Below are 22,228 nucleotides of genomic sequence, written 5' to 3'. Positions count from 1 at the left end.
CGAGTCTTATCGAGCAGGAAAAGGACGTCCAGCGCGTCGAGACGGAAGTCTAGGAAGGAAAATATGTCGCTAACGTACGCTAGCGCTCACAGCGAATGGCTTCCACTGCACGTATCTACTGCATGCAGCGCAAACAGCTGGCGTTTCAAGTCATATTATACAACAACTTATAAATAGACAGTTGAAAACGAGCGCCGGCTTTTGCACGCTGATCTAACAGCTGGGCAAGAAGCCAGTATAATCAAATTAGGAAAGAGAGTGAAAAGTCTAGAAGCGATAAAAATCGAAGCAGAAAAAAACAGTTGTGCAACACAGATCGATCTTTAATATAAAGTACCGAACGAAAAGCGCACAGGAAAGAGGATCCTTGTGCCATTGCGTGATGGGGGGAGAAGAGGGCGTGGCACCTAGTGTCTGTTTGTACTACCGTGTATAACAAGCCCACGGCGAGCGCGAGGCTTCCCCCTACTCATTTAGATGAAAGAAATTATAGATGAGATCGCCAACGAAGGGAGCCTTTTCCTTCAGTTGCGCTTCGGTGAGCGATTTCAATTGAATTCCTCCCATTCCCCGGAATGCCTCCACGTTGAGAGTTTCCGTCGCGTATTCCTCTTTAAACCATTGCAGGAAAATGTGCACATGATCCGGAACCCAGTCGTTGGAATCTACAATGCAGGAAAAAGATGAAAAACAAACGAGATTGCTCGATTGCGATCGAAGACCAGCAATCAAAGTCTATCTTGGCTGTCAAACGAGCTGAGCTATAAAAATCGCTGGAAGTATAGTCTCAGCTTACAATTTATCGGTTCTCACGTACTTGCACTCTCTAATGAGAGAGGTCAACACTTACTTTCAGGCAATCCTAAATGTTGGGGTATTTGAGGTGGATTCAACTGAACGACTGCAAGTGGAAGAGCGGCGGCGGCGACAGCAATCTCTGCTTCTGCTTCCTCTTCTTCGTCGTCGATTATTTGATTTTCGTCGTGATGAACGTCAGACGAGCCAGACGACGACGACGACGACGACGACAACGACGACTAAAAACAGAAACGTTGCTCTCTCACCTTAGCGTTACTATAGTCAGGGGGGAGAAAACCATTTCGTTCTGGAGACGACTGTTGACTGTTGACTAATGATTGATTTGCCGCTTCACGGTGGCACATATACGTGTTCACGTTTCTTCCTTCCGGTCTTACATCACACCGACCGGAGGCGGGGGAATTCCTTCCGGGGGGGAAGATCCACAATAGCGGCGGGCTGCATGGAGAGAGAAATTTCCTGCTTCTTTGCTACGTGCTTGCCGTCTCTTGTCGGTGCAGGAAGTCACCTTTCAACTACGATTGGAATGAAAAGCGGCGGGGAGAAGCCAGACAATAATCACACGACGGGGAACGATTGACCTTTTCCCAATATCACTTCGACGATCTCTATTTTGCTAAACAGACGAACCCTAGCATAAACAATGCTCCGCGAAGAATAAGAATAAAAAACCAACCTACCTAATATTTAAAACTTGTGACATATATACAATCGTCACTATAGAGAGTCTTAAGCAAGAGGAGAATTAATTTTGGCAACAGCATAAAGTTTTGGCTTGGCAACACGACCGCAGATCTCAATAGGCGCCGCAGGCATTCGGCTCTGATCCAGCCCCTGCGATTTCGGCTGATAAGACAGCCAGTTGGAATTAGATCCGAAGCGGTAGACCAGTTGCTTGTCCGGGACCTTATCGAGAATGTCTTTGCCGTAATAATAGCGAATGGATCGCGACATGTGATCGTATTTCATGGTGGATTTGTTCTTGAGAAGACCCCAGATGACGGAGACGACTTCGCTGTCGATGATCTTGAATTCTCCCTCGTCGCGATTCGTCCACTTAATCAATTTATCGTAGTGAAACGGATCGGCGAGAAGTTCGAGAAAGAATTCCCATAGGCTGCAATTTGCGCCTCGATTCGGAAGAAGTGGCGGTGGAATGATCGCCGAACGGATCTTCTTGCGACGTTTTCGTTTGGGTTTGCCCGTTTTGGGATTGATTGGTATGGCAATGAGTCCGGGACCTATGTTGCGTAGTTGGGGATGATTGGCACCGCCGTTGCTCTCTTTCCCGTCGAATGCTATCGTGGGGATGTTCTGTAGTGGAGGATTGAGCGGATCGACGAAGAATTCCTCATCATCTGTCGTATAAGCAGACGATGAAGCAGAGCCAGATTCAACTAAAATAAAGAAGAGGATATTATTATTATAAGGAAGGAAGGAGTCTTTTTTTTTCTTACCAAGGCTGCTCAATGATCCGTAGTGACCTCTTCGTGGAAGAAGAGGACTGAAAGGTGGAATAGCTGACGGCGGCGTGGGCGGAGTCATTGTTTGCATTGGAGGATATTGAAAGTGATAATTTGGCTGTTGTCCTGAGCTCATGACGCTATTCGCTGACGTGGGAACGGATTGCATGGGGGGAGCAGATAGAGGAGCGCTCACCATTTGATTAGCATCTACAATAATAGACAATAGGGAAAATGAATACAAAAGAAACAAAGATTGCTTACAGGAAGACGGAAAATGAAACATATCAGAAGCAGAATAGACGGGTTCTTGCTTCGTCATTGACAAAGGAGGAGGAGGAGGAGGAGGATATTGATAGAGAGATGGTTGTGATTGTTGAAATGGAGCATAAACACTTTGGCTTGGGCTTGGTTGGGGAAAAGAAAAAGAAGAAGAAGAAGTCAAAGGAGCCGCCGACATCTGATTGGATGTCATCATTATTGAATCAGACAAAGGAAAAAGGCTGTCTATGCTTGTGGTTGGCTGTGACTGTTGTTGTGGCGGCGGAACAGGCACACTTTCGCTGTTTCCTCCATCTGGAAATCGGCTTATGAGATCGCTTTGGAGTATATCAAAGTTATTTCTCAGGAATTCGACGTCGTCGCCGAATCGTTCGCCGAGACGTTCTTCAATTGTTTCGTTGTCGATTTTGAGGAATTCTTCCAGGTCGTCCAAAACGGGAAGAATCGTATCCATAGCGATGGGAAGGTCGTATGCATTGCAACTGCCTTGGATCCAATTCACCTTGTCGTCCATTGTCCAAACGGTCGGATCTATCGAAAGATAAATATTGAAAATTATATTAAGGGCCAGCCACGCCCTCCCCGTAGTTTACTCACCCGAAGGCAGGCCTGGGATTTCGGCGATGAGCGACGGTTCGACGACGTCGTGTGCGCTCGAAACTGATGCAGTTTCGTGCGTCTGCATCGAAAAAGCGACGATAAAGCGCGTTTTTGGACGTTCGATCGTTGTTCTTACCATGAAACTTGGCGATGACGTGACGAGCGGGTCGTTGTAGAAAGACATTTCGTTTTCGTTCGGTTTTCCAAGTGTAGATACGATCCACAGAGCGTTCGAATCGCTTGCAACGTGCAAACTGAAATCAAGGAAGTCCGGGGCAGTAGCTTATAAAGCCAAATAAGAAAAGCGCGCTAGGCACGACGTAAAGTAAGAGGTCTCGCGAGAGAGAAGAGCGTCCAAACTTCGGACAACTGGCGATCAGCAGTAGAAACTGATCCAAACCAGTCGGGCCGAACGTTATATGCGTGGTCCAAAACGCGGGCGCATGTGACGCCATAGTTCTTCGCAGCCTTATTAGGCTCGAAGTGAAACCTCGAACCATATATGGTCATGAAAATGGGTGCACGTGCGCGTTATGTGCGCGTCTTCGTAGGTAAACAATGCCCATACTGGGGCAGGTCACGGCTTTCCCGCCCACGGAATCCCTCAAAGAGCAGTCCCACGAAGAAAGGGAGCGGTGCCCGAATAGGGAGTCTGAAAACGACAGACGCGCCGCGAGTTGTTCATATGCATGAATAGCGTAGTCTCTAGACGTGCGCCTTCGGAAGCGTTATGAGACGTGGGCGATCGCGATCGGAAGTAGGAAAAAGCCTCTACTGTACACAAGATTGTCCGCATTCTTACTTGTCTACTTATCGCGGGACGGCGGCGCGGCTGGCTTCGCGAGCGGCGCGGCGTGGATGTTGATGTGAGGACAGGTGAGCGCGCGTCTCGCCTATTTCTAGGGAGATCTCATGCATGAAAGGGGATCTTTCCTTTCGTTACGCGATCATGAGTGATCGCGAACGCCCCAATATAGAACGCATTAGAATTAGAATTAGATTCTCACCCCGGTCAATTGCTGCCATTTTCACTTCCCCGGCCCCAGACACAAGGAGGAAATGAACGTCTAATTGACGTAAGAACGAAGGGCCACGCCTATCTATTTAGACAAGGAGTGGAATGGGATCGCGTCAGAGCGTCTTTACCGATGACGAACTCGACGAATATCGCGATTTGACCGGTTTGAGTCAAGCGGAAATACTCCACGCACACGAACGCTTCGCTCAACTCGACCCGGAAGCGGTCGCCTCCGATCGTAACGCCAAAATCAAAAAATCGATTCTCACCGTTCATTTGCCCGAATTGGCGGCCAATCCGTTTCGCGATCGCATTTGCTGTCTCTTTTCGACGTCGGGAGACGGCGATATGACGTTCGAAGACTTTCTCGACATGGTCACGTGTTTCAGCGATGCGACCGAGAAAGTAAAGAAAATCGAATGGGCTTTTCGCATTTACGACGTCGACGGAGACAATTTAATTGGAAGACGGGATTTATTGAACGTTCTCGACGTTCTCTGCGGAGGGGAGTCCCCTTTGGGGAACGACGACGACGAACGCGTTATGCCTTATCGAGATCGCGCCGCCGTTGTTGATCACGTGCTCGAAGAGGGAGATCTCGACGAAGACGGCGGTTTGAATTATACGGAATTTCAACTTATGATGAATAAAGTGCCCGAACTTATTAACACTTTTCGATTTCGTTTGTAAGGTTTTTTAGTATGTGCACGCGCGAGGCTCTAATAGCAAACAATCACGTGGACTTGGCTAAATGAATTTATCGTCTATCTAGAATTTGTCAATGCCTAATCATCTTTTTTGGCTGGATTATTTTCCTTTGATGCTTGTTCGTAAGCTAGAGGTGGTTCAGTAGCGGGAGGACGTTTTTTTGGCGCGCTAGGAATTATTTCTAGTTTTGGGGTGTTTGGGGGCCCCCCCTCTTGGTCCCATTTACCCGCTTTTGAGCGCTGGGTCGTTGATACGTCGGGCCATGCTTCCCAGCTTCACTCGAGACTTTTTCATGAGCATGGCGGTGCAGGGAGACATCAAACTGTCCGTTGGACTCATGAAAATCCTTCAAAACGGCTTCGTTTCGGCGCAAATTGATAGTACGACTGCTCTGACCTTTGATTTCGATCCGACGGCTTCCACATTTCGACTCCGCGAGCTGGTTCTGGCTCCTTGACTTTGGCTGGTGTACGTTCTGCCATTTTCGAAAAGGCGGATGTCACGTGATTTGAGTTGGCGAATGAGAAGCGACGTTCCGAGAGAGGCGTGCGCTAATCGTGTAATGGCACAAAGATATCGAGTGAAAAATCTCTATAAACAAGTACCCGATTTTCTTCTCTGATTCTCGCTCTTATTTTCCGGGTGCTTAGCTTCTGTTCTTGGGACGTGACTATCCTACGGGATACGATCGCTTTCGGTTGGCGTGCAAAAACGCTTTTATGAAAAACAAAGACGAAACGGATCCGCAAGCAATCGAAACATTGATTTCCAAAGCCGAGTACGTCATCAAAGAACTCGAAGCCTTGTACAGACTAAAGAAATACCGAACAATGAAGAATCGCTACTATGATACGTCACAACCCTAGCGCGTTAGCAAAACGAATATTATTCGCTTCTTCCACTGCTTTCGCCGCCGCCGCCGCCGCCGCCGCCGCGATAGCGTTTCTCACCTCCACGATATTCGCTTCCACCGCCGCCGCGATAATTTCCGCCACGATAGTAACCACGGCCTAATTATTAAAAGTATTTCTTTCTGAAGTCACGTGTTCTTTAAAGACGTATTGATTTACCTCCGCCACGCCCACCTCTTCCTCTGTATCCTCCCCCTCCTCTGCTTTGCTCATTCCAATCTCGATCGTAATTTCTATAGCCTCCACCGCGTCCTCTAAAGCCACGCCCACCTCGACCACGGTATGGACGGCCACCATAACCTGATCCTCCTCCTCCTCCTTCTCCTCTTGATGATGATAATGATTGATATGGATGTTGTTGAAATTCTGATTCAGAAGCTTTTGTTTGGCTGCTTTCGTTTTCTGTCAGTGTGGGAGGAACGTTGGGGGATTCAGTTGAAGAAGGCATTGGAGCTACAATTAAAAAAATTAATTAATTAAAAATAAATTTGTTAATAATTACGATTGATTTCTGATTGGTGAAAAAAGTCGAATTCATCAGGAGTTTCCAATGTTGAAGGAGGTGAAGCCAAGCCTTCATCCGGGATGCTTCCCGTTGCCATGGAAGCTTCCATCATGGGAGAAAGTCTTGATTGAAAGGAGGGAACGTCAACGTCAACAGATACCTAAAATCAATAACTCTATTATAGATAGATAGATATGAAATGGAGAAAGGGTAATTAAATTACTTCTCTGCGTTGTTGAGTCTGTGGTCCCCTTTCTTCTGATTGGCTTCTTTGAGATGGTTCCTCTGACGGTTCCCGGATGGTTGACGGTTTAAAGAAGTCACATGACAAGATACTTTCAATTAAATCTCTCAAATCATTATCTAAAAATAATACTAATGATGATGATGATGATGATGACGTAAATTAATTATTTCACATGTTGTTCCCACGACTTCCTTTTTACTTCGATGAAGATAAAGATAGATGTGATGAGACGCCTCTTCAACTTGTTCATCAACGGCACTAGAATTAATTAGTTAATTTAATTTCATTAATTAATTAAATTAATTAATTACCAGGATGCAATATCATCTCGATCCAAGGACACGTTCACTTTACCCAAAAAATCGTCAATTTGTTCAAATTCTTTCTGACTAACCAACTAAAGAAATAGATTATTTTTAATTAAATTGATTATATTATTTTTCTTCTTCTTACTCTCGCTCCATTGATTCCATTCAAGAAATCGTGTCGATTGTCTTCGTCCAAATGATCGAGTGTCGCCTTGAGACGCAAGAGCGTATCAATTGCGTCTCTTTGCGACTTTTCCCTTTGTCCCTCTTGAACGATTCGATCGGCGTGCGCTTTTCTTTTCGAAACTTTTTGCGCTTCGACGGCGACTTGGGCGAATTGTTTTTGAAGTTCCTTGGCGAAATCGAGAAGACATTCGGTTGTGTGCATTCGACCGAGAGCTTCCTAAAGTTTTTTATATCGTATTGTCTTTTTCTCTTCGTTTTCGACATCGTTTTACTAGCTGATCTTTATCGAGTTCCTTTCCTTCGTCTTTTCGCTGCTTTAGATCGAGTAGTTTCACCTAAATGAAGGAGATTTGACGTTCGATCGATCGACGAATCGTCCCAATGTGGGAACCCACTCGTTTCTTTTCGAAATTTCGTATCTTTTTCTCCATGATGGAGGCGACGAGAGCGGCGGGATCGTTTCCTTCCGCTGACGCCGCCGCCGCCGCTTGCGTTTTGTTCGCTGATGGCATTTTGCTGTGCACGAGTACGCGACTGTTGTACGCATGCGCCAACTACACGTGTACGCGTCACCAATGTACGCTTCTTCGAATAATAACGTTCATTGCTTCTTACGTTTGAATCGCACTACTTTTATTGTTGACGGTTAGAATTTTTTTTACGCGCGTAATGAAATGACTTGTACACTCACGTGAGATTCTACGACTACTAGCGTGCGTTAGAAGGACAAACCAAACAATGTCGCGTTCACCTATACTCGAAGTGAGATGAGACACAGACACTTTTTCGTATTTACGCGAAAGTCTAAAATGATCTACGCTTTAGAGTAAGAGAACTCGGAAGCGAAATCGTCGTCTTATAGCGGATTTCGTTTCTCCCGAAGACGACGACGAATTCGAGGTAAAAATCGACCAATTTCCAGACAAAAGTGGATTCTACTAAACGTCACTAGCCTTATTCGGTTCCCAAGACGTCGAAAAGCTCCCCATCTGTTCGCCGTTCGGCGCGAGCGCAGGCCCAAGTTAGAGAATGAAAATGATTGGTCGAATTGATCACGTGACAAACGTACACCTTAGAAACAGGCTCTATCGAGTCCTTCGAAGGCAGTTGCTGCCGTGGGAAGCAAACTTAGAAATATTCTAAGTTTACCAAAAGCATATCTATGGTGTTGCTGTGAATGGTTCTATTCGGACATTGATCAGTGAGAGAAAGTCTACATACGGGAGTCTAATTTTTTATTAATTGAATTAGAGCTATCTTTGGTGGTGAGGGAGACTTTCGCTTATATCTCAAGGAAGCATTTCCTGCTTTACAGGTTTTTGGCCCTAATATAATTAAATTCAATATTGATTTTTATCATTATAAGACGAGAAAATTGACGCGATGCCAGTGGGCTCAGATTCGTCGACTAATGGGAAAACCACGCAGGTGGGCGTGGTCACATCAATATCACTTCTATTCCTATTCCTATTTGATTTTCTCATAGATGTTCTACCTTGTTTTTTGATGAAGAACGCCACGCTTTGAATAGGCAAAGGGCCAAGATCAGATTACTACAGAGAAGAGAGGTAGAAGAAGAAAATTCAATTAAAATATTAATATTTATTTATTTATTTATTAGATAAGTGAAGTGGATTGGAGTCATTTTAAAGATATTCCCCAAGAAATTCCTCCACCTCTCATTCTCGGAACGACAGTGACAGGTTTTAATTAAATAATTAATTTAATTTAATTTAATTTAATTATTGATGAACATAGCCTTTCTTCACTCTGAAAAATACGGGCGTCTTTATACGGGACAAATTGAAGCAGTTGATCTCACAAAGGGCCAGTATCACATTAATTTTCTTCAACCTGGAATTGAATCGTGCTGGGTTTCAGATATTGACGTCATGGTACAATTTAATGAATATCAAAAAATTCTATATAATTATCTTATGTATTGATGAATTCTCAGAGTTGCAATCCTCAGGAAATGTTGCCAATTTCCTCGTTTTTGCAACACCAGAGACGGGGATTATCATGGGCATCCAATATATCATCACTACCTCCTCCCGTGTAATTTAATTGAATTAAAGAATTCAATATAATTAAGCTTAATAATTTTGAAGGCGCATTTCGACGCCCGTATCTTCTCAAAGTGTTCTACTTCGAAGTGATCCTATTATGGGCGGGGCTGCATCACTTGGGTACACATGAATATTAGTCAATAATTAAATAAATATTTATGATTTAGATCTGGAAGTATGGTTGATAAGAACGTGTAAAGGGGGGAGGGGATAAGGGCTTTTTCTAGATGGAGATACTCTGGGAGGATTTCCTATTCGTTTTCTCAGACTTGTGGTATATATAATTATATTAATTAGTATTGGCTTTTATTGCTTTTCTTGTGGTGGCAGATTCAACTGTCAAAAATTCTTTCTATAAAGAAAGACAACGTTCAGCGTCTCACTGAAATGAATACGCAGGCAGAAAAGCTGGTTAGTGTATATATTCTTAATAATTAAATAATTAATTAATGAAACTTTTGTTGTTATAGTCTTCGTTTGGAGAGCCAATTCCACCCGAGTTACAAGGACAGTGTGCATCAATAGTTTTACTATTGGACAAATTAAACAGGGCAAGACTATTTATTTATTTATTGACTTTCATAGTCTCTATCTAGTTTTTATAGGAATTGAAAACGAATCTCCAAGACATAGACGAACATATGAGAAAGGTTTGTTAGGCAGGGGCGTGGGGGCGTGGCTACTTCTATAGAGTCTTCTTCATAGTTTGATGGGAGGGAAAATGGGGCTGAAAGTGAATTTCAAAGTGTGGGTACTGTGAGAGAAACGAGTAAACAAGACGCCAAAGAATTGATACAGAGTTTGAACGTTGGAGACGAGTTAGTCATAAGAATCAATATTTTTTAATTAGTGATAATTATTGTTTCAGTGGTGGAGATCGCGTCACGGATGAGCATCTATTGAAACTGATATCAAATCTGACGTCAGTTTTGTACCAATTCAAGGTTAATTAATTAATTACTTAATGGGAACGTAGCCATTTATTTAATTAGCATTTGGGAGAGAAATCAACGATTGATTCGAGCGAATTGAAAGGATTAGAAGAAAGCGTGCGTCAAATTAAATTAGAGGAAATTAATCCTTCAAATTCAAAGTAAAGAAAAAATAATGATTTTAAAATTAGTACTATATGTATGTATCTCTATCAATTCAGACTTTTTGAAAATCAAGTGGAAGTGCACCTATTTCACATCGAATCAGGACTTACCCAATTAGGAAACTTGAATGCGTTTGCAAAACGCATTTAAGTAATTAATTAAAACATGTGTATTGATTGTGTATGATTGTGTACGAGAGAAGAGATACTGTACCTGATATCCGGGACATTGTTTATCCGGGTCATTTTGCCAGCATAGTTTCGACGACGCCCATCGACAAAGGCGTCCGTTCGACTTCGTTCGAGCAATGGCCTACGAGGAATTGAACTCGTTTTGCTGTCTCGACTTAAACGAGGATGCGCGTGCTAATCTACTCTTCGAAATCGCCTGGGAAGTCGTGAATAAGGGTAACGCACGTGATCGATATATTTTTCTTCTCGAATCGACGTCGAAATTGCAGTGGGAGGCATCTATACGGTGATCAAAACAAAGGCGGCGGCGACGTGCGAAGAATTGGGCGATTGCTATTGTCTCGTCGGGCCCTACAACGAAAATTCGGTAAAGACGGAAGTCGAAGTCGCCGATTGCGAAGTGGGCGTCATTCGCGAGGCGATTGAAGCGATGCGCGCTCAAGGCGTCGACGTAAGTGATTGCTTTTGCCTTCGTTCGGAATTTCACGTGTTCGAACACGTGGGGGCAGATCGTGAGTGGGCGTTGGCTTATCGAGGGAAGTCCAAACGTCGTTCTTTTTGCGCTCAACACGTCCTACTGGCGTCTCGACGGATGGAAAAAGGAATTTTGGGAGGCAAGTCACATCGGCGCGCCGCCTCACGACCAGGAAGGGAACGACGCAATTCTCTTCGGCTTTCTAGTCACGTGGTTCATAGGAGAAGTAATTCCCGGGTGAATTGATATGAAAAAATATTACCTTATATGGTCGTCGCTTAGGTACGATGTCGTATGAACGATGACGCGCGTTGTTTGGCGCACTTTCACGAATGGATGGCCGGCGTAGGTGCCATTCTTCTTCGCGTGCGTCGTTTAGACGTCGCAACCGTTTTTACGACGCACGCAACGCTCCTCGGGCGATACTTGTGCGCGGGAAGCGCAGATTTCTATAACAACTTGCCTCACGTATATTGAAATCAATAAAAATAGCGGGAAAAAGAGGCTTATCGCTGTGTTTTAGTTTAATTGCGATTTGGAGGCGGGTAATAGGCAAATTTATCATCGTTATTGCTTGGAGAGAGCAGCGGCAAATAGCGCACACGTTTTTACGACAGTCTCTCATATTACAGCTGACGAAGCCGAACATTTACTCAAACGAAGACCCGGTAAACTCAATTATCTAATTAATTTAATTAAGTAATTATTGTATGTGATTAGATGTTGTTCTTCCTAATGGATTAAATCTGGTCAAATTCAGGTATTGGGGAATGAAGAGTGATTAATTAAGAATTAATTTAATTCATTAATTAACTAGCGCTTTGCATGAATTTCAAAATCTTCACGCAATGTCAAAAGAGAAAATTCATAGTTTTGTCCGGGGTCACTTTCACGGGTACTAGACCCCCGTATATACATACACGTGTTCATAATTATTGACATATCTAATCTCTAGACACTATGACTTTGACTTGGACAAGACTCTCTATCTCTTTATAGCGGGTCGTTACGAATATCGCAACAAGGGCGCCGATATGTTTCTTGAGTCATTGTGCAGACTCAATCAGAAATTGAAAGAGGAAAAATCTGACGTCACTGTCATTGCTTTTTTGATTTTTCCCGCGAGAACAAGTAGTTTTAACGTCGATTCTTTGAAGGGGCAAGCCGTTACTAAGCAACTAAGGCAACTAACAACTAAAACTTGAATTTTAATTATTTAATTATTTACGTTTAGTGAGGTTGTTACTGAGATTAAAAATTCAGTTGGAACTCGAATTTTTGAGGAAGCATTGAGGTATTTATTAAATTTTCAAAAAATTTGAAGGGTAATTATTTTTCAAGGGGGCGTATCCCGGATTCAGATGAACTTTTGACGTCAAAAGACATGATTAAATTGAAACGATGCATTTACGGATTACAGGTTTAATTAATTAATTAATTAATTAATTAAAAATTCAATTTAATTTTTAATGATTGAATAGAAATCTCATTTGCCTCCCGTTGTGACTCACAACATGCTTGATGATTCCAGTGATCCTATACTCAATCAAATTCGAACTGTCCAATTATTTAATCACAGATCAGACAGAGTCAAGGCAAGAACATTAATAATATAGATTAATTAATCAATCAATATAATGTGATTTAAGGTCATTTTTCATCCCGAGTTTTTGTCGTCTACTAATCCTCTATTTGCTATGGATTATGAGGAATTTGTACGCGGATGTCACATGGGCGTTTTTCCGTCCTATTATGAGCCATGGGGATATACTCCAGGTAGGGGTGGGTGGGGATCAATAAGAAATAAAAAATCTATTTTTATTTCTTCTCTAAGCTGAGTGCACTGTTATGGGAATTCCTTCTATAACAACAAATCTTTCTGGATTTGGTTGTTTTATGGCTCAGCAAATCACTGTTCCTCATTCGTACGGGATCTATATTGTGGACAGACGCTTTAAGAGCCCGGATGAGTCAATTGATCAATTGACGGGAGTAAGACATTCGAAAATGTATTAAATAAATTTAACATTTTTGTTTGTTAGTATCTCTATGACTTTTGCAAATTGACGAGAAGGCAGAGAATTATACAGAGAAATAGGACGGAAAGACTCAGTGAAATGCTTGACTGGAATCATCTGATTGTGGCAAGTCAAATTAAAATAATTTTCTAATTTTCTAATGATGAAATTTTGTACTAGTATTACAAATATGCTCGGCGTCTTGCTCTGCACAAATTGCACCCGGAAACGTTCCCGGAACCGGTTCCCATAGACGGGGAACAGGTAAATGTTTAATTTTCGTTTATAAAAAAATGACTTTTCTTCTATAGGAGGTTTCTTTTCATTATCCGCGCCCTCTGTCCGAGCCCCCGTCTCCGCGACCCGATTCCCCGGCTTTTTCCGAAGTGAATGAAATTATTGAAGCGGCGGGAATCGAAGATAGGGAATTTGAAAAAGAACAAAAACTAGCGGCTGAAAATTAGACTTTTTTTTCCATTTGACGAACTATGTAAATGGGGTTAATTTGGGTGTTGTCTAAACTACGAAACGTTTCCTAGCACACTATAGTGATTTCTCTCTCATTGGGGGCTCCCTTCATTAGATTCTGATGACGGTTTCCCCGAAAGAGGCCCCACTTCCACGATTACCTTACTACAACGTCTTGATGTCTTCCAATCGGTTCGATGCTTCTCTGAAGAGATTTTCGTGTAGAAAAAGTAACAAATCATGGCTAGGATTTGACCGAATCTTCGATGATGAAGCGAATCGTCCAGTTCCTGAAAAATAAATACGTAGAGAGCCATTCGGTCCGTTCCTGCGCATTTTTGTGAGGCGCAAAGACGCCGAGAAGCCGATCGAGGCTCGGGCGTTCGTTTTCGACCGCTTTTCGGGTGGTTTTCGGCGGCGAACGATCGAAGGGAACCTCGGTTCGTTTCTCGGTCTCTATTTTGGTTTCGCTTGCTTGTTCTTCGTCGTCGCGTCGTCGCGTTTCGTCGGCGATGCCACTATTGGCGGCGGCACCTAATAATTCGTTTTCCGCGGGCGTGCATGATCGCGCATGTCCGCGCCAAAACTGCATGACGAGCTGAAAGCGGCCAGTGCTGGATTTCCGCGCGTATAGGGCCGCGCGGTACGTGGGCCGGGCGCGCTGCGAGTAACGCTCACGTGTGCGCACGAAAAGCGTGCACGAGCCGCGCAGTGAGAGCAAAGCTACCTGTAGCAAATCTTTGATTCGCCGTGTCATAAAAGTTGCACAGTCCTATATGATTCGGCGCGGCCCGCGATTATGTGATCTCATTTTTAGGAACGTGACAATAGAGTACGTGTTACGCACTTGCCTCTTTCATATTTCTCCGCAAATTCAGTCGGAATGCATCAACGTCTGGCAAACGTAAATGCATTAGACTGCGCACCAATGAAGTGCGAGCGCGTTTCCTCCCCCAACGCCCACTTCCTTGCCGTGTTCTATTGTTCTTTCCCACCATCTGGACCCTTCCGAGCACTCTACCAGTTGCAAAAGGGCCAAACGCAGGACGAATTCTACTGTGCGGGAGTAAAGGTAGGCAAAAAGATATCGAGGAGGCGACTTTTACGATGCGAGGCTCCTTTTTTCCGGCTTGTGGGCGTGTTCCCTCCTCCAGTGTTTTTCCATGGCATGAATGATAACCTTACTTAGTTTATGCATTGGCTAAAGCGCATGATCAGAGTCAGCCGTCACAGAGTAAAGAAAAACGAGCAGTTGACGCCTCTAGGGACACGGCTCCGAGACGCGAGTGAAGAGAACGCAACGGTAGTCGGTAGGCGGACGTCGTCGTATTTTATACGTCCTTCGTTTCTAACGCCTCTTTCCTTACAAACAAGACAAGGCGCAGTGAGTGGCGAGAAAACAAGGTGTCATTGGACACATGGCGGAGCTATCTTATGCGGAGCTGAGACCAAGCGGCGCTGCAGGATTCACGCAGGCGACGGTGAGTATTACTTATCTCTGGCGTGGATGGATCGCCGCGTGATCCTTTTCTTTCACGTGGGCTTCACCGAAACTGGCTTTGCCTGATGCTCTAAAACTCATTTTCTCGTGGAAAATAGCCCAGATTGGCGTGTGCAATTCGAAACGATCGACTAAGATGCGGGGGGAGAGCACCGCGAGGGTCTCATACATATGGGGAGCGGGGGTCGATAAGAACCAAGCACGCATGATCTATGACGTTGGCGAAAGCCGCAGCGATTAAACGCGAAGAAAACGGTCGAGGCCATGCCAAAACTTTGCAGCCTTATGACGGGAAGAGAGTTCGATCGCGCTCCTTGAATCTTGTTCTCGTTCGATACAATGACTAAAACGAAAAAGGTCGCCTGGTCGAGTTTGGACTTTGCTATTGTCGGTCGACTAGTTTCGGTTGAGTGCCATGGAAGTGAGTTTGAAGGGCCAACGCCCTGGTTCCATGGCCTGCGTAGGGTTTTAATTCGATTGTGCACGTTATATATAGACGTCAGTCTCCATGCAGTCTCGTGGTAAACAACGAGACACGGTTTTTCTTTTTTCTTTAGCTCGGTCAATTGATACAAGAGAATGACATGAATTTGGATCCTATTGATTGGCACTGTTTGAGCGGTCAGCGGAGTCGTCGTTTCTAATCCGGCCGGATACGTGGTCTAATCACTTTCGTTTTAGATTCGATTCCACCGTTGTTATCAAGAGAAAAGTGTGACACTGAGAAAGAGACGTCTTTGTTCCTCTATCATGTAGATTCTATTTTAGTGTTGGCGGTGGCGATTCAAGCCAAAGCTGGCCGCCGCCGCCACAACCGGAAGATTATTATGAGAATGCTGGAGATCCTGCGGACGCTCTGCAAAACGAGCTTGATTTTCAGTTCTGCGTTCCTATTCAACACTTTCCGTCGTCCGCTTTATACGGTCAGAAATATAGGAGAGGCGCGGGTGCGATTGTTATGGTTTACTATAGTCGGAGGGCTAGGAGGATCTCGAAGCTCCATGACAACTGATGAAGGTTATTCTGGTTCACCGACAAATTGTAAGGACCCCTGGCCTAAAGCCGCGATATGAAGCAGCTAATATTGGTTCGTTGCTGCAGCGCAACCGTCGCTTCAAATAAGCAACTCCACGGGCTGCAGTTCGACTGCGGTGACCACAACTGGAACCTTTTATCCGCCGCCCCCGCCTCTTCGTCGATCTTCCAATTCTTTTTACGGTTTTTCTTCAGAACAATTGCCGGACTACTCTCACTATCATCAGCCCACTTCGATGTACCGTGAGTTGTTTGAACAGCCGCTGCTAGCGACTCTTGCTTCCCGGGATCCACCGCCTCTCATAACACGGCAGCAATCGCTACCGTTTGTTGTCGAAACGGTTGAGGCGGACGGAGTGTTCGCTGCGAAAATTTCACAGAAACCAATCAAGGTTGAGAAGAATTTTTATCCGGATCAATCGACAGGGCGGCTAGCGGGGGAAAGTAGCGCTTCGGGCATTCTAGTGCAAATGCCGGCGGAGCGAAAAACGGCGGCCACACCCGAAGAAAAGGACGTACCAAAACCATGTGAGTCTTCATCATCCGCTGCCGCCGCCGTCGCCGCACAGCCGAACACTACTAGGCCGTATTTGTTTCGACGCTCTTCCCAATCGAAAGGCAAGAAACGTTATATGTTTGTTTTATTGATATTCACGGACTTTTCCGCGTACTCTGTACCCCCGTTGTTAGACGCGACTCACAGTTCCGCCGGAAGCGCTGCCGTCAGAGAAACGAAGCAAGAAATGGACGACGATAAAAGCCAATGCAGTATGACAAGCAGCGAAGACGAAGACGAAGAAGAAGAAGAAGAAGAAGAAGAGGACAGCGACGACAGCGATCATCAATATAGTCCAACACAAGAAAGAGCAACAAGTAAAGTGATCAAAGATTTTAGTGGCGGTGAGAGAGAGATCGAATCGAGATATGGAGTCCCGTGAGTATACTTTTCATTTTCAGGAAGTCGACCTATTCATTCGGCTCATTCTCCTCAATTGTGGGAATTTCTGATGATGTTGCTCGACGATCCGAAGAGGCGCAGCGTCATCGGATGGCGAAACAAAGACGAAGGCGTCTTCAAAATCTTCTGCTCGGACGCGGCGGCTCGACTTTGGGGTTCGTACAAGAACCGGAGCAACATGAATTACGACAAAATGAGTCGGGCCATGCGCTATTACTACGGTAAGGGAATTTTCGAGAAAGTTCCAGGGAGACTCGTCTATAAGTTCTCCCAATCGGCTCGTCAAAAGTACGCTGCTTCAGCCATCGCAGCAGCCAAAGCGTCGACTCAAGCCCTCAAATCGATTACCGTCGTCGCCGCCGCAACGGCCAAGACCACGAAAAAACGACAGAATCAGAAGAATACGAGACGACGACGACTAAGAAAAGGACTGAGCGACGTCGATTGAACGCAAACCGCGCGATTGAAACGATTTCCCTTTCCAGGATGTCTCCCCTTCCCTCACGGAATTCAATTCCGCTCTGTTTCCTTGCCGCTGCCGCTTTTAGATGCACGCACACACATATGCCGCAACTGCTCTCTATTTCTTATCGCCCTTATGGAACAGTACCTCTCTCCTCTCTATCGCCTATACGGAACTTATTGTCGTCATTGTCGTCACTAATTCCCGGCTGAAGGAACACGTGGCGCCGTCGCCGTCGCCGTCGTCTCGCGGCGCGGCGCCGCTTTTTCTAGCGTTTTTTATACGATAGGGTATCGGTATCAGTTTCTAGTGTAATAAAGCCATTTTCATGTCGTCGATCGAAGGGACTGAATGCATGTTTTGCACGTGATACACGCAATACTTGGCTCGTTTTCAAGAACAACAACAAGAGCTTGAGTGAGAAAAGCGTCTCGGTAACGCGATGGAGAGAGCGAGAGTAAGGGAAGGGAATTAGGAGAGTTTTTCTTCTTCCAGTCGCTACCACGTCGAAGGACCGAAACGCGAGAGAAGACGATCTTGATCTTCTAAGTCTTTCTGCACTTTCTTTCGCATGTAAAAGATGGGGCAGTCTCGACTAGAATGGCGAGGAGGAAAGGGAGGAAAAGGGCAGAAAACGGAAGAGACGAGATCACGAGGACGGAACCATTGGAGGAGAATAGAACATGGGGGGAAGGAATGGAAAAAACTTACCTCGTACAAAGGACGTCTTGATGAAGACTTCCCTGACAGCGTTGACACTGCGTCCACAAACGAGAGAATTTATCCTCGAGCGCGTTCATGTGAACCATCTAAGAGACGTCGTATTAAGAAAAAGAACTTTTGTATTTCGTTACCTCTTTTTGATAGAGTTGCGATTCTTTCGATTGACACGATTCGCAGACGGCATCGTCTAGGGAAAAGAAAGAAGACGAACGTGTAGGAGTGCGTCGAAGATCACGCGTTCTTCAATTTTTTTTCTAACCTTGATTAATGAGAAGAGCTTTGCATCCAATGCACGTGTTCTTCTTTTTCGCAAACGCCGATAGACGACCAACGGATGATGTGACTTTGGTTTTCGTAAGCGTATGTTTGCCTTCTACTCAAAAAAAGGGATTTCTTCTTAATTAAGGCAATTTTATTAGAGACAACGCACTTAGAAGTTCGGAGTGCGTTTGCTTGCCGAGAATTGGCTCAAAGATGCGCATCAACGGTTTGGAGAGCTGATTCTCCACGTAATAATCGGTGTCAATAGCGATATTGTGATCGAGAACGTAAATGGGATCCTGGGAGGGGCAGAATATGAATGAATGAATGAATATAGGGAAGGGCTACACTGTAGCTCTCAGTGAGAGAACGTGCCTCGGATTTGAGATAAGCCGCTTCGCCTTTCGATCCAGCTATAATAACGTAAGGAACGCGATCCCCTAGAGCTGGAGCTGAACCGGCATCGCGTTTACGCATTCTAATTAAACCTCGCCAAGTGCACGACCTAGTTTCTCTTCTTTTTTACCTTGCAGCGAGCTCGACGTGCGCTTGTTTCGCCGCGTAATCGCCGTCTTGACGAGTGAGTTCTTTCGTGATGACGAGCTGAGAAATATCGATGCGATTTTGAAGCAAATCAGCGATCGTTTGCTTGGCGAATTCAGCGGCACCTCGAGGATTTCTAAAGAGGGTTTAATTGGACGCTTGCCTTTGTGACGTCACAATGGAAGTTACGTCACGTTACTACGCTACGTTACGCGCACCTGTGTATGAGAATTTTTTCGAGGCACGTGTTGATGAGATTTGCGACGAGAGGACAATTGTCGCGACGAACCGTTTCGATTCCTTTGCAATCCATTTTGTCGTGTTTTTCGGGACGAGTGAAGGAGAGACCGGCGTAGCGTTTCTTGCTAATCAAAAGATAGGGAAAGTAAACCTGAGAAGAGAACTAATTATAAGCAAAAATTAGACATTTTATATACCTTTTCGAATTCGAGTTTGATTGGATGGAGAAATTTTCCCGATATATATTCGGCGGCTTCTTTTCCAAGTTCCATGCTTTCTTCTACCGTTAAACAGCCAAATCGAACCATTACAGAGTCCGTATCTCCGTAGATAACCTTCGCACAATGTCTCAATGATTTTCTTTTGATTTCATCATCTTACTTTAGCATTATTTGTGTATCCATTTGAAATTTGGAACTTTTCTTCGACTAATGCTTTTGATTGTTCAATCATTTGTCTTCCAAACGCAGTGACACTCTAAAAATAAATCAAAAAATGCACTTTACTTATGACGTAAGATCTTTTACTTGTGATATTTCTAGACAGGGGAGTTTTCCTATTGAAGCGCCTGTGAATCCGTAGACGGAATTCGCGCTAATTTTCAACGCCAATTGTCGTCCGTCTAAGACTTTTCTTTTGAAGGAATCTTTCTCTTGTTTGAGCTCTGCTTTGGCTCTGTTCCCCCCCTCAAAAATTAGTCCTAAGAACTTTCCTCGTATTTTTTTCTCTCTACTTTTTTCTCGCTGATAAGAGATTTTCGAGAATTTCGGGTAGAACGCCTTTTCTGAGTTTCGCTTTTACGAAATGATTTCCACTCGGCGTTTTGATGAATTCGTCGGCACTCAGTCTGTTTAAAATAAATAAATTAAAAAATTAAAATATTTATTAATGTACAAAGAGGCGTCTTTGGGATCGAGCAAGGTGGTGTAGCAAAGATTGTGGGCTTGCATGATTGACGGATAAAGAGAGGAAAAATCGAGCGTCGCAATTGGATGATCATAGTATCTAAAAAGAAATGAGAAGAAGAGACATTTTCTTCTTTGTTTCTACGTACCCTTTCTCAGGATCTATTACCGTTGCTCCCGTATAATCCTCCCCTTGTTCACTCTTATAGGCAGGAATCACCAAGTCTTGTTCTCTTGCCTGAACATTAGAAAAAATAGCTATAATACTTTTTATAGCTCCATTCCTATGCTCTAATAAAAGATTATGGGTCCAACAATTGAAAGAATCTTCTCTTTTGTAGTGAGACTGGACTTGGGGGGGGGGGGGGGGGGGGGGGGGGGAGAACCTTCATAAAATACTTACTTTTCTGAGCAATTGTGAAATGACTTTAATCTGCTGTCCTCTGGTGAGAAGATAGCTCAAGGGAACGCCCGTCACTCTGGCCATTTCCATATAATTGATGACGCACATCAATTTCTCAAGAAGACGCAATGGAAGAAAGGCGTCCTTCATGCAATAGATTGCCAAACGACGACGAGTTTGATCATTTCCACGCTAAAGAGGAGAAAACGTCATAGATTGATTATTTATTTATTTATTATTTATACTTGAAGATCAGTTATAATGGAGTGTTGGACGTCTTCTTTTTGCTCGCCGAGAAAATGAAAACTGACGGCGTTTAACGTGTAAGATCGTAGCTTGTAATCACGCAATAGAATCTGCATGAAAAAATAAGAATCAATAATTAAGTTTATTTAATTTTTTCTTACTTGGAGTAAGTCCAATTGAATTCGTCCTTCAATTGATATGATTTTGTTTTCTCGCTTTCCATACGCTTTGGATTGGAATGTTGAATCTCTCATTGTCGTCTTGCAACCGAGCATACGTCCCAGAAAAGGAAAGGCAGCAACTTTCAATGCTTGAGCTCGATTGAGAAGATAAGGAAAGTCAAAATTGACAATATTGTAGCCAGTAATGAGATCCGGATCCACGGCGGAAACAAAGTCAGACCAAGCCTAAAAAATCAATAAATCAATACATTAATACATCGGATTTGTACCTTTAGCATTGTATCTTCTCTTTTAAAACTTCTGACGTCAGAACCGACAATAGCAGCGCACGTATCAAGACAGAATATGTTGCGTATAAAGGGTTCCTTTTCCCCTTGAATAATCACCATATTGGCTATTTGGATAACAGGATCCTTATCTGGCTCAGGGAAAATTCCCTTTCTTCCAGCACATTCAATATCAAAGCTCAAAATGCGTATAGGAGCCACTTTGGACCATTCTTCATCTTCGTTCGGATCGTGACTAATAAAGTCCTCACAGCAAACGTTGATTTCAATTTGACAACGTGACGTTTTTGGCGTCTTGAGTTGATATTTACCGGCTGGAATTTCAATCCAATTGCATCCCACGACGTTTTTGTCCACCATGAAACGCACTTCAAAATCGATATTACTTTCAAATGTTTGAAATCCCTGTTCTCCGTATCCGGGAACCGAAAATCCCGTCTCGAGAATTCTTCTCGCCGGGGCAACCAATTTCGGCAAGGCAATTGTAATTTTGAGAAATTTTTTCTTTGTGTTGCCATGGTAACCTCGAATGCTCTCTTTGCGCTCCACTTGAACGGATAAAACGAGATTTTCAATGCCGTTTCCTCGGCTAGCGCGCGCATCGTTGCTAAGGGCTCGATTTAAATGTTGCTGGAATTTACTGCAGTCTTCGTCTTGGAAACGAACGGGTGCAGGGATGTAGAAGTAGGGCGTAAAACCGTGAACGTGCGCGACGACGCTGTGACCGTTCATCGTCACTCCGTACATGCGTACGATTGGAACGCTCGCTTCGCGTGAACCCGGCATCCCGGATATAGGTTGGCCCGTGTAAAAATCGACATCCAGTTGTTGGAAGGCAATCGCGCTCGTTTCGGGGTCGATTGGAGGCGGTACGGTTCGAGACCATTTCGTTCTAAATGCGCGACGTTTCGTTCGACTTGTTTCTTCGCGTAAATTGGCCGCGAAATGCTCACTTTGCGCTTTCTTCCTCTTCTCCCGTGTCCATCGTGGCGAGGATGGCTTCGAAACTTGCGTTTTCCGTTGTATCGAGGTCCCATTCGTCGCTGTCGCTTGTTCGACGTCGCTTTGGCTCGCTTTCGTCCATTTCTCCGCGTCGTGTTGCCGCGCGGCGCGCGA

At 44.4% G+C, this 22,228-nt stretch overlaps 7 protein-coding genes, 1 long non-coding RNA gene and 1 pseudogene across 11 annotated transcripts; 5 read left to right on the top strand and 4 right to left on the bottom strand.

Annotated features, from left to right (window-relative positions):
• Window positions 1–214: 214 nt before the first annotated feature.
• On the bottom strand, window positions 215–1,302 carry LOC136191213 (uncharacterized). Its single transcript, XM_065979523.1, has 3 exons — window positions 1,097–1,302; window positions 851–1,037; window positions 215–665 (listed from the first exon to the last, which is right to left on the bottom strand). The coding sequence occupies exons 1-3, from the start codon at window positions 1,097–1,099 to the stop codon at window positions 466–468; spliced, it is 390 nt and encodes a 129-aa protein (XP_065835595.1). The 5' UTR covers window positions 1,100–1,302; the 3' UTR covers window positions 215–465.
• A 110-nt stretch (window positions 1,303–1,412) lies between these two features.
• Window positions 1,413–3,562, bottom strand: LOC136191204 (ETS translocation variant 5-like). The gene is made up of 5 exons (XM_065979514.1): window positions 3,301–3,562; window positions 3,162–3,243; window positions 2,547–3,095; window positions 2,277–2,492; window positions 1,413–2,216 (listed from the first exon to the last, which is right to left on the bottom strand). Exons 1-5 carry the CDS (start codon window positions 3,346–3,348, stop codon window positions 1,549–1,551), a joined length of 1,563 nt encoding a protein of 520 aa, XP_065835586.1. The 5' UTR covers window positions 3,349–3,562; the 3' UTR covers window positions 1,413–1,548.
• A 240-nt stretch (window positions 3,563–3,802) lies between these two features.
• LOC136191211 (calcium and integrin-binding family member 2 pseudogene) lies at window positions 3,803–4,956 on the top strand (annotated as a pseudogene).
• A 676-nt stretch (window positions 4,957–5,632) lies between these two features.
• On the bottom strand, window positions 5,633–7,601 carry LOC136191205 (caprin-1-like). The gene is made up of 9 exons (XM_065979516.1): window positions 7,443–7,601; window positions 7,320–7,382; window positions 7,007–7,264; window positions 6,865–6,950; window positions 6,726–6,811; window positions 6,530–6,669; window positions 6,304–6,466; window positions 5,961–6,254; window positions 5,633–5,900 (listed from the first exon to the last, which is right to left on the bottom strand). Exons 1-9 carry the CDS (start codon window positions 7,557–7,559, stop codon window positions 5,776–5,778), a joined length of 1,332 nt encoding a protein of 443 aa, XP_065835588.1. The 5' UTR covers window positions 7,560–7,601; the 3' UTR covers window positions 5,633–5,775.
• Window positions 7,602–7,770: 169 nt separating this feature from the next.
• Window positions 7,771–10,430, top strand: LOC136191214 (protein lin-9 homolog). Its single transcript, XM_065979524.1, is given in 19 exon segments — window positions 7,771–7,809; window positions 7,873–7,947; window positions 8,000–8,068; window positions 8,124–8,248; window positions 8,299–8,362; window positions 8,414–8,475; window positions 8,534–8,615; window positions 8,669–8,750; window positions 8,806–8,942; window positions 9,005–9,105; window positions 9,159–9,236; window positions 9,324–9,390; window positions 9,447–9,527; window positions 9,587–9,667; window positions 9,722–9,766; window positions 9,822–9,934; window positions 9,985–10,060; window positions 10,109–10,209; window positions 10,270–10,430. Coding segments are annotated over 19 exon segments (1,557 nt in total). The 5' UTR covers window positions 7,771–7,785; the 3' UTR covers window positions 10,364–10,430.
• A 33-nt stretch (window positions 10,431–10,463) lies between these two features.
• On the top strand, window positions 10,464–13,451 carry LOC136191201 (glycogen [starch] synthase, muscle-like). Its single transcript, XM_065979508.1, has 16 exons — window positions 10,464–10,620; window positions 10,674–10,855; window positions 10,914–11,105; window positions 11,162–11,347; window positions 11,403–11,547; window positions 11,600–11,639; window positions 11,697–11,774; window positions 11,835–12,062; window positions 12,114–12,173; window positions 12,221–12,299; window positions 12,361–12,474; window positions 12,529–12,655; window positions 12,714–12,871; window positions 12,922–13,023; window positions 13,078–13,161; window positions 13,209–13,451. Exons 1-16 carry the CDS (start codon window positions 10,521–10,523, stop codon window positions 13,359–13,361), a joined length of 2,028 nt encoding a protein of 675 aa, XP_065835580.1. The 5' UTR covers window positions 10,464–10,520; the 3' UTR covers window positions 13,362–13,451.
• A 919-nt stretch (window positions 13,452–14,370) lies between these two features.
• LOC136191202 (uncharacterized) lies at window positions 14,371–17,660 on the top strand. 4 transcript variants are annotated; one of them, XM_065979510.1, is made up of 10 exons: window positions 14,371–14,437; window positions 14,631–14,675; window positions 14,740–14,846; window positions 15,424–15,487; window positions 15,548–15,578; window positions 15,623–15,789; window positions 15,839–15,907; window positions 15,968–16,519; window positions 16,592–16,801; window positions 16,859–17,660. In XM_065979510.1, exons 3-10 carry the CDS (start codon window positions 14,784–14,786, stop codon window positions 17,305–17,307), a joined length of 1,605 nt encoding a protein of 534 aa, XP_065835582.1. In that variant the 5' UTR covers window positions 14,371–14,437; window positions 14,631–14,675; window positions 14,740–14,783; the 3' UTR covers window positions 17,308–17,660. The 4 variants fall into 4 exon arrangements, with proteins under 4 accessions (XP_065835582.1, XP_065835584.1, XP_065835581.1 ...); XM_065979512.1 differs by lacking the exon at window positions 14,371–14,437 and having other exon boundaries at window positions 14,485–14,675; window positions 15,851–15,907; XM_065979509.1 differs by lacking the exon at window positions 14,371–14,437 and having other exon boundaries at window positions 14,493–14,675.
• On the bottom strand, window positions 17,606–22,217 carry LOC136191198 (DNA polymerase delta catalytic subunit-like). The gene is made up of 19 exons (XM_065979504.1): window positions 22,066–22,217; window positions 21,095–22,004; window positions 20,805–21,050; window positions 20,643–20,753; window positions 20,398–20,589; window positions 20,144–20,232; window positions 19,984–20,094; window positions 19,823–19,936; window positions 19,617–19,764; window positions 19,471–19,566; window positions 19,287–19,424; window positions 19,068–19,240; window positions 18,833–18,985; window positions 18,682–18,784; window positions 18,476–18,605; window positions 18,305–18,418; window positions 18,177–18,232; window positions 18,034–18,131; window positions 17,606–17,917 (listed from the first exon to the last, which is right to left on the bottom strand). The coding sequence occupies exons 1-19, from the start codon at window positions 22,194–22,196 to the stop codon at window positions 17,821–17,823; spliced, it is 3,210 nt and encodes a 1,069-aa protein (XP_065835576.1). The 5' UTR covers window positions 22,197–22,217; the 3' UTR covers window positions 17,606–17,820.
• Window positions 18,282–19,925, top strand: LOC136191215 (uncharacterized). The gene is made up of 4 exons (XR_010670794.1): window positions 18,282–18,405; window positions 18,465–18,593; window positions 18,644–18,729; window positions 18,840–19,925. It is a non-coding gene; the product is annotated as an uncharacterized lncRNA (long non-coding RNA).
• Window positions 22,218–22,228: the final 11 nt, after the last annotated feature.

This window comes from Oscarella lobularis, chromosome 9 (assembly GCF_947507565.1).
Source record: "Oscarella lobularis chromosome 9, ooOscLobu1.1, whole genome shotgun sequence".
In the NCBI taxonomy this organism is placed as follows: domain Eukaryota; kingdom Metazoa; phylum Porifera; class Homoscleromorpha; order Homosclerophorida; family Oscarellidae; genus Oscarella; species Oscarella lobularis.
The sequence above is the reverse complement of the archived record's forward strand: the minus strand, read 5'-3'. Positions and strand labels throughout refer to the sequence as shown.

Excerpts from the sequence above, each read along its gene's own strand:
- LOC136191213 (XM_065979523.1), bottom strand. Across the intron at positions 666-850 it reads ACATTTAGGATTGCCTGAAA|ATTCCAACGACTGGGTTCCG; the intron begins GTAAGTGTTGAC and ends CCTGCATTGTAG.
- LOC136191204 (XM_065979514.1), bottom strand. The coding sequence starts at position 3,348 with ATGTCTTTCTACAACGACCCGCTCGTCACGTCATCGCCAAGTTTCATG. Across the intron at positions 3,096-3,161 it reads AATCCCAGGCCTGCCTTCGG|ATCCGACCGTTTGGACAATG; the intron begins GTGAGTAAACTA and ends ATCTTTCGATAG. Across the intron at positions 2,493-2,546 it reads GTTTCATTTTCCGTCTTCCT|ATGCTAATCAAATGGTGAGC; the intron begins GTAAGCAATCTT and ends CTATTATTGTAG.
- LOC136191205 (XM_065979516.1), bottom strand. The coding sequence starts at position 7,559 with ATGCCATCAGCGAACAAAACGCAAGCGGCGGCGGCGGCGTCAGCGGAA. Across the intron at positions 7,383-7,442 it reads GAAATTTCGAAAAGAAACGA|GTGAAACTACTCGATCTAAA; the intron begins GTGGGTTCCCAC and ends TCCTTCATTTAG. Across the intron at positions 6,255-6,303 it reads TCACCAATCAGAAATCAATC|CTCCAATGCCTTCTTCAACT; the intron begins GTAATTATTAAC and ends TTTTAATTGTAG.
- LOC136191201 (XM_065979508.1), top strand. The coding sequence starts at position 10,521 with ATGGCCTACGAGGAATTGAACTCGTTTTGCTGTCTCGACTTAAACGAG. Across the intron at positions 11,640-11,696 it reads TTAAATCTGGTCAAATTCAG|CGCTTTGCATGAATTTCAAA; the intron begins GTATTGGGGAAT and ends TTAATTAACTAG. Across the intron at positions 12,300-12,360 it reads GATGCATTTACGGATTACAG|AAATCTCATTTGCCTCCCGT; the intron begins GTTTAATTAATT and ends ATGATTGAATAG.
- LOC136191202 (XM_065979510.1), top strand. The coding sequence starts at position 14,784 with ATGGCGGAGCTATCTTATGCGGAGCTGAGACCAAGCGGCGCTGCAGGA. Across the intron at positions 15,579-15,622 it reads CCGTTGTTATCAAGAGAAAA|ATTCTATTTTAGTGTTGGCG; the intron begins GTGTGACACTGA and ends TCTATCATGTAG. Across the intron at positions 16,520-16,591 it reads ACGCTCTTCCCAATCGAAAG|ACGCGACTCACAGTTCCGCC; the intron begins GCAAGAAACGTT and ends CCCCGTTGTTAG.
- LOC136191198 (XM_065979504.1), bottom strand. The coding sequence starts at position 22,196 with ATGGACGAAAGCGAGCCAAAGCGACGTCGAACAAGCGACAGCGACGAA. Across the intron at positions 19,937-19,983 it reads GATCCCAAAGACGCCTCTTT|ACTGAGTGCCGACGAATTCA; the intron begins GTACATTAATAA and ends TATTTTAAACAG. Across the intron at positions 19,567-19,616 it reads CCTGTCTAGAAATATCACAA|AGTGTCACTGCGTTTGGAAG; the intron begins GTAAAAGATCTT and ends ATTTATTTTTAG.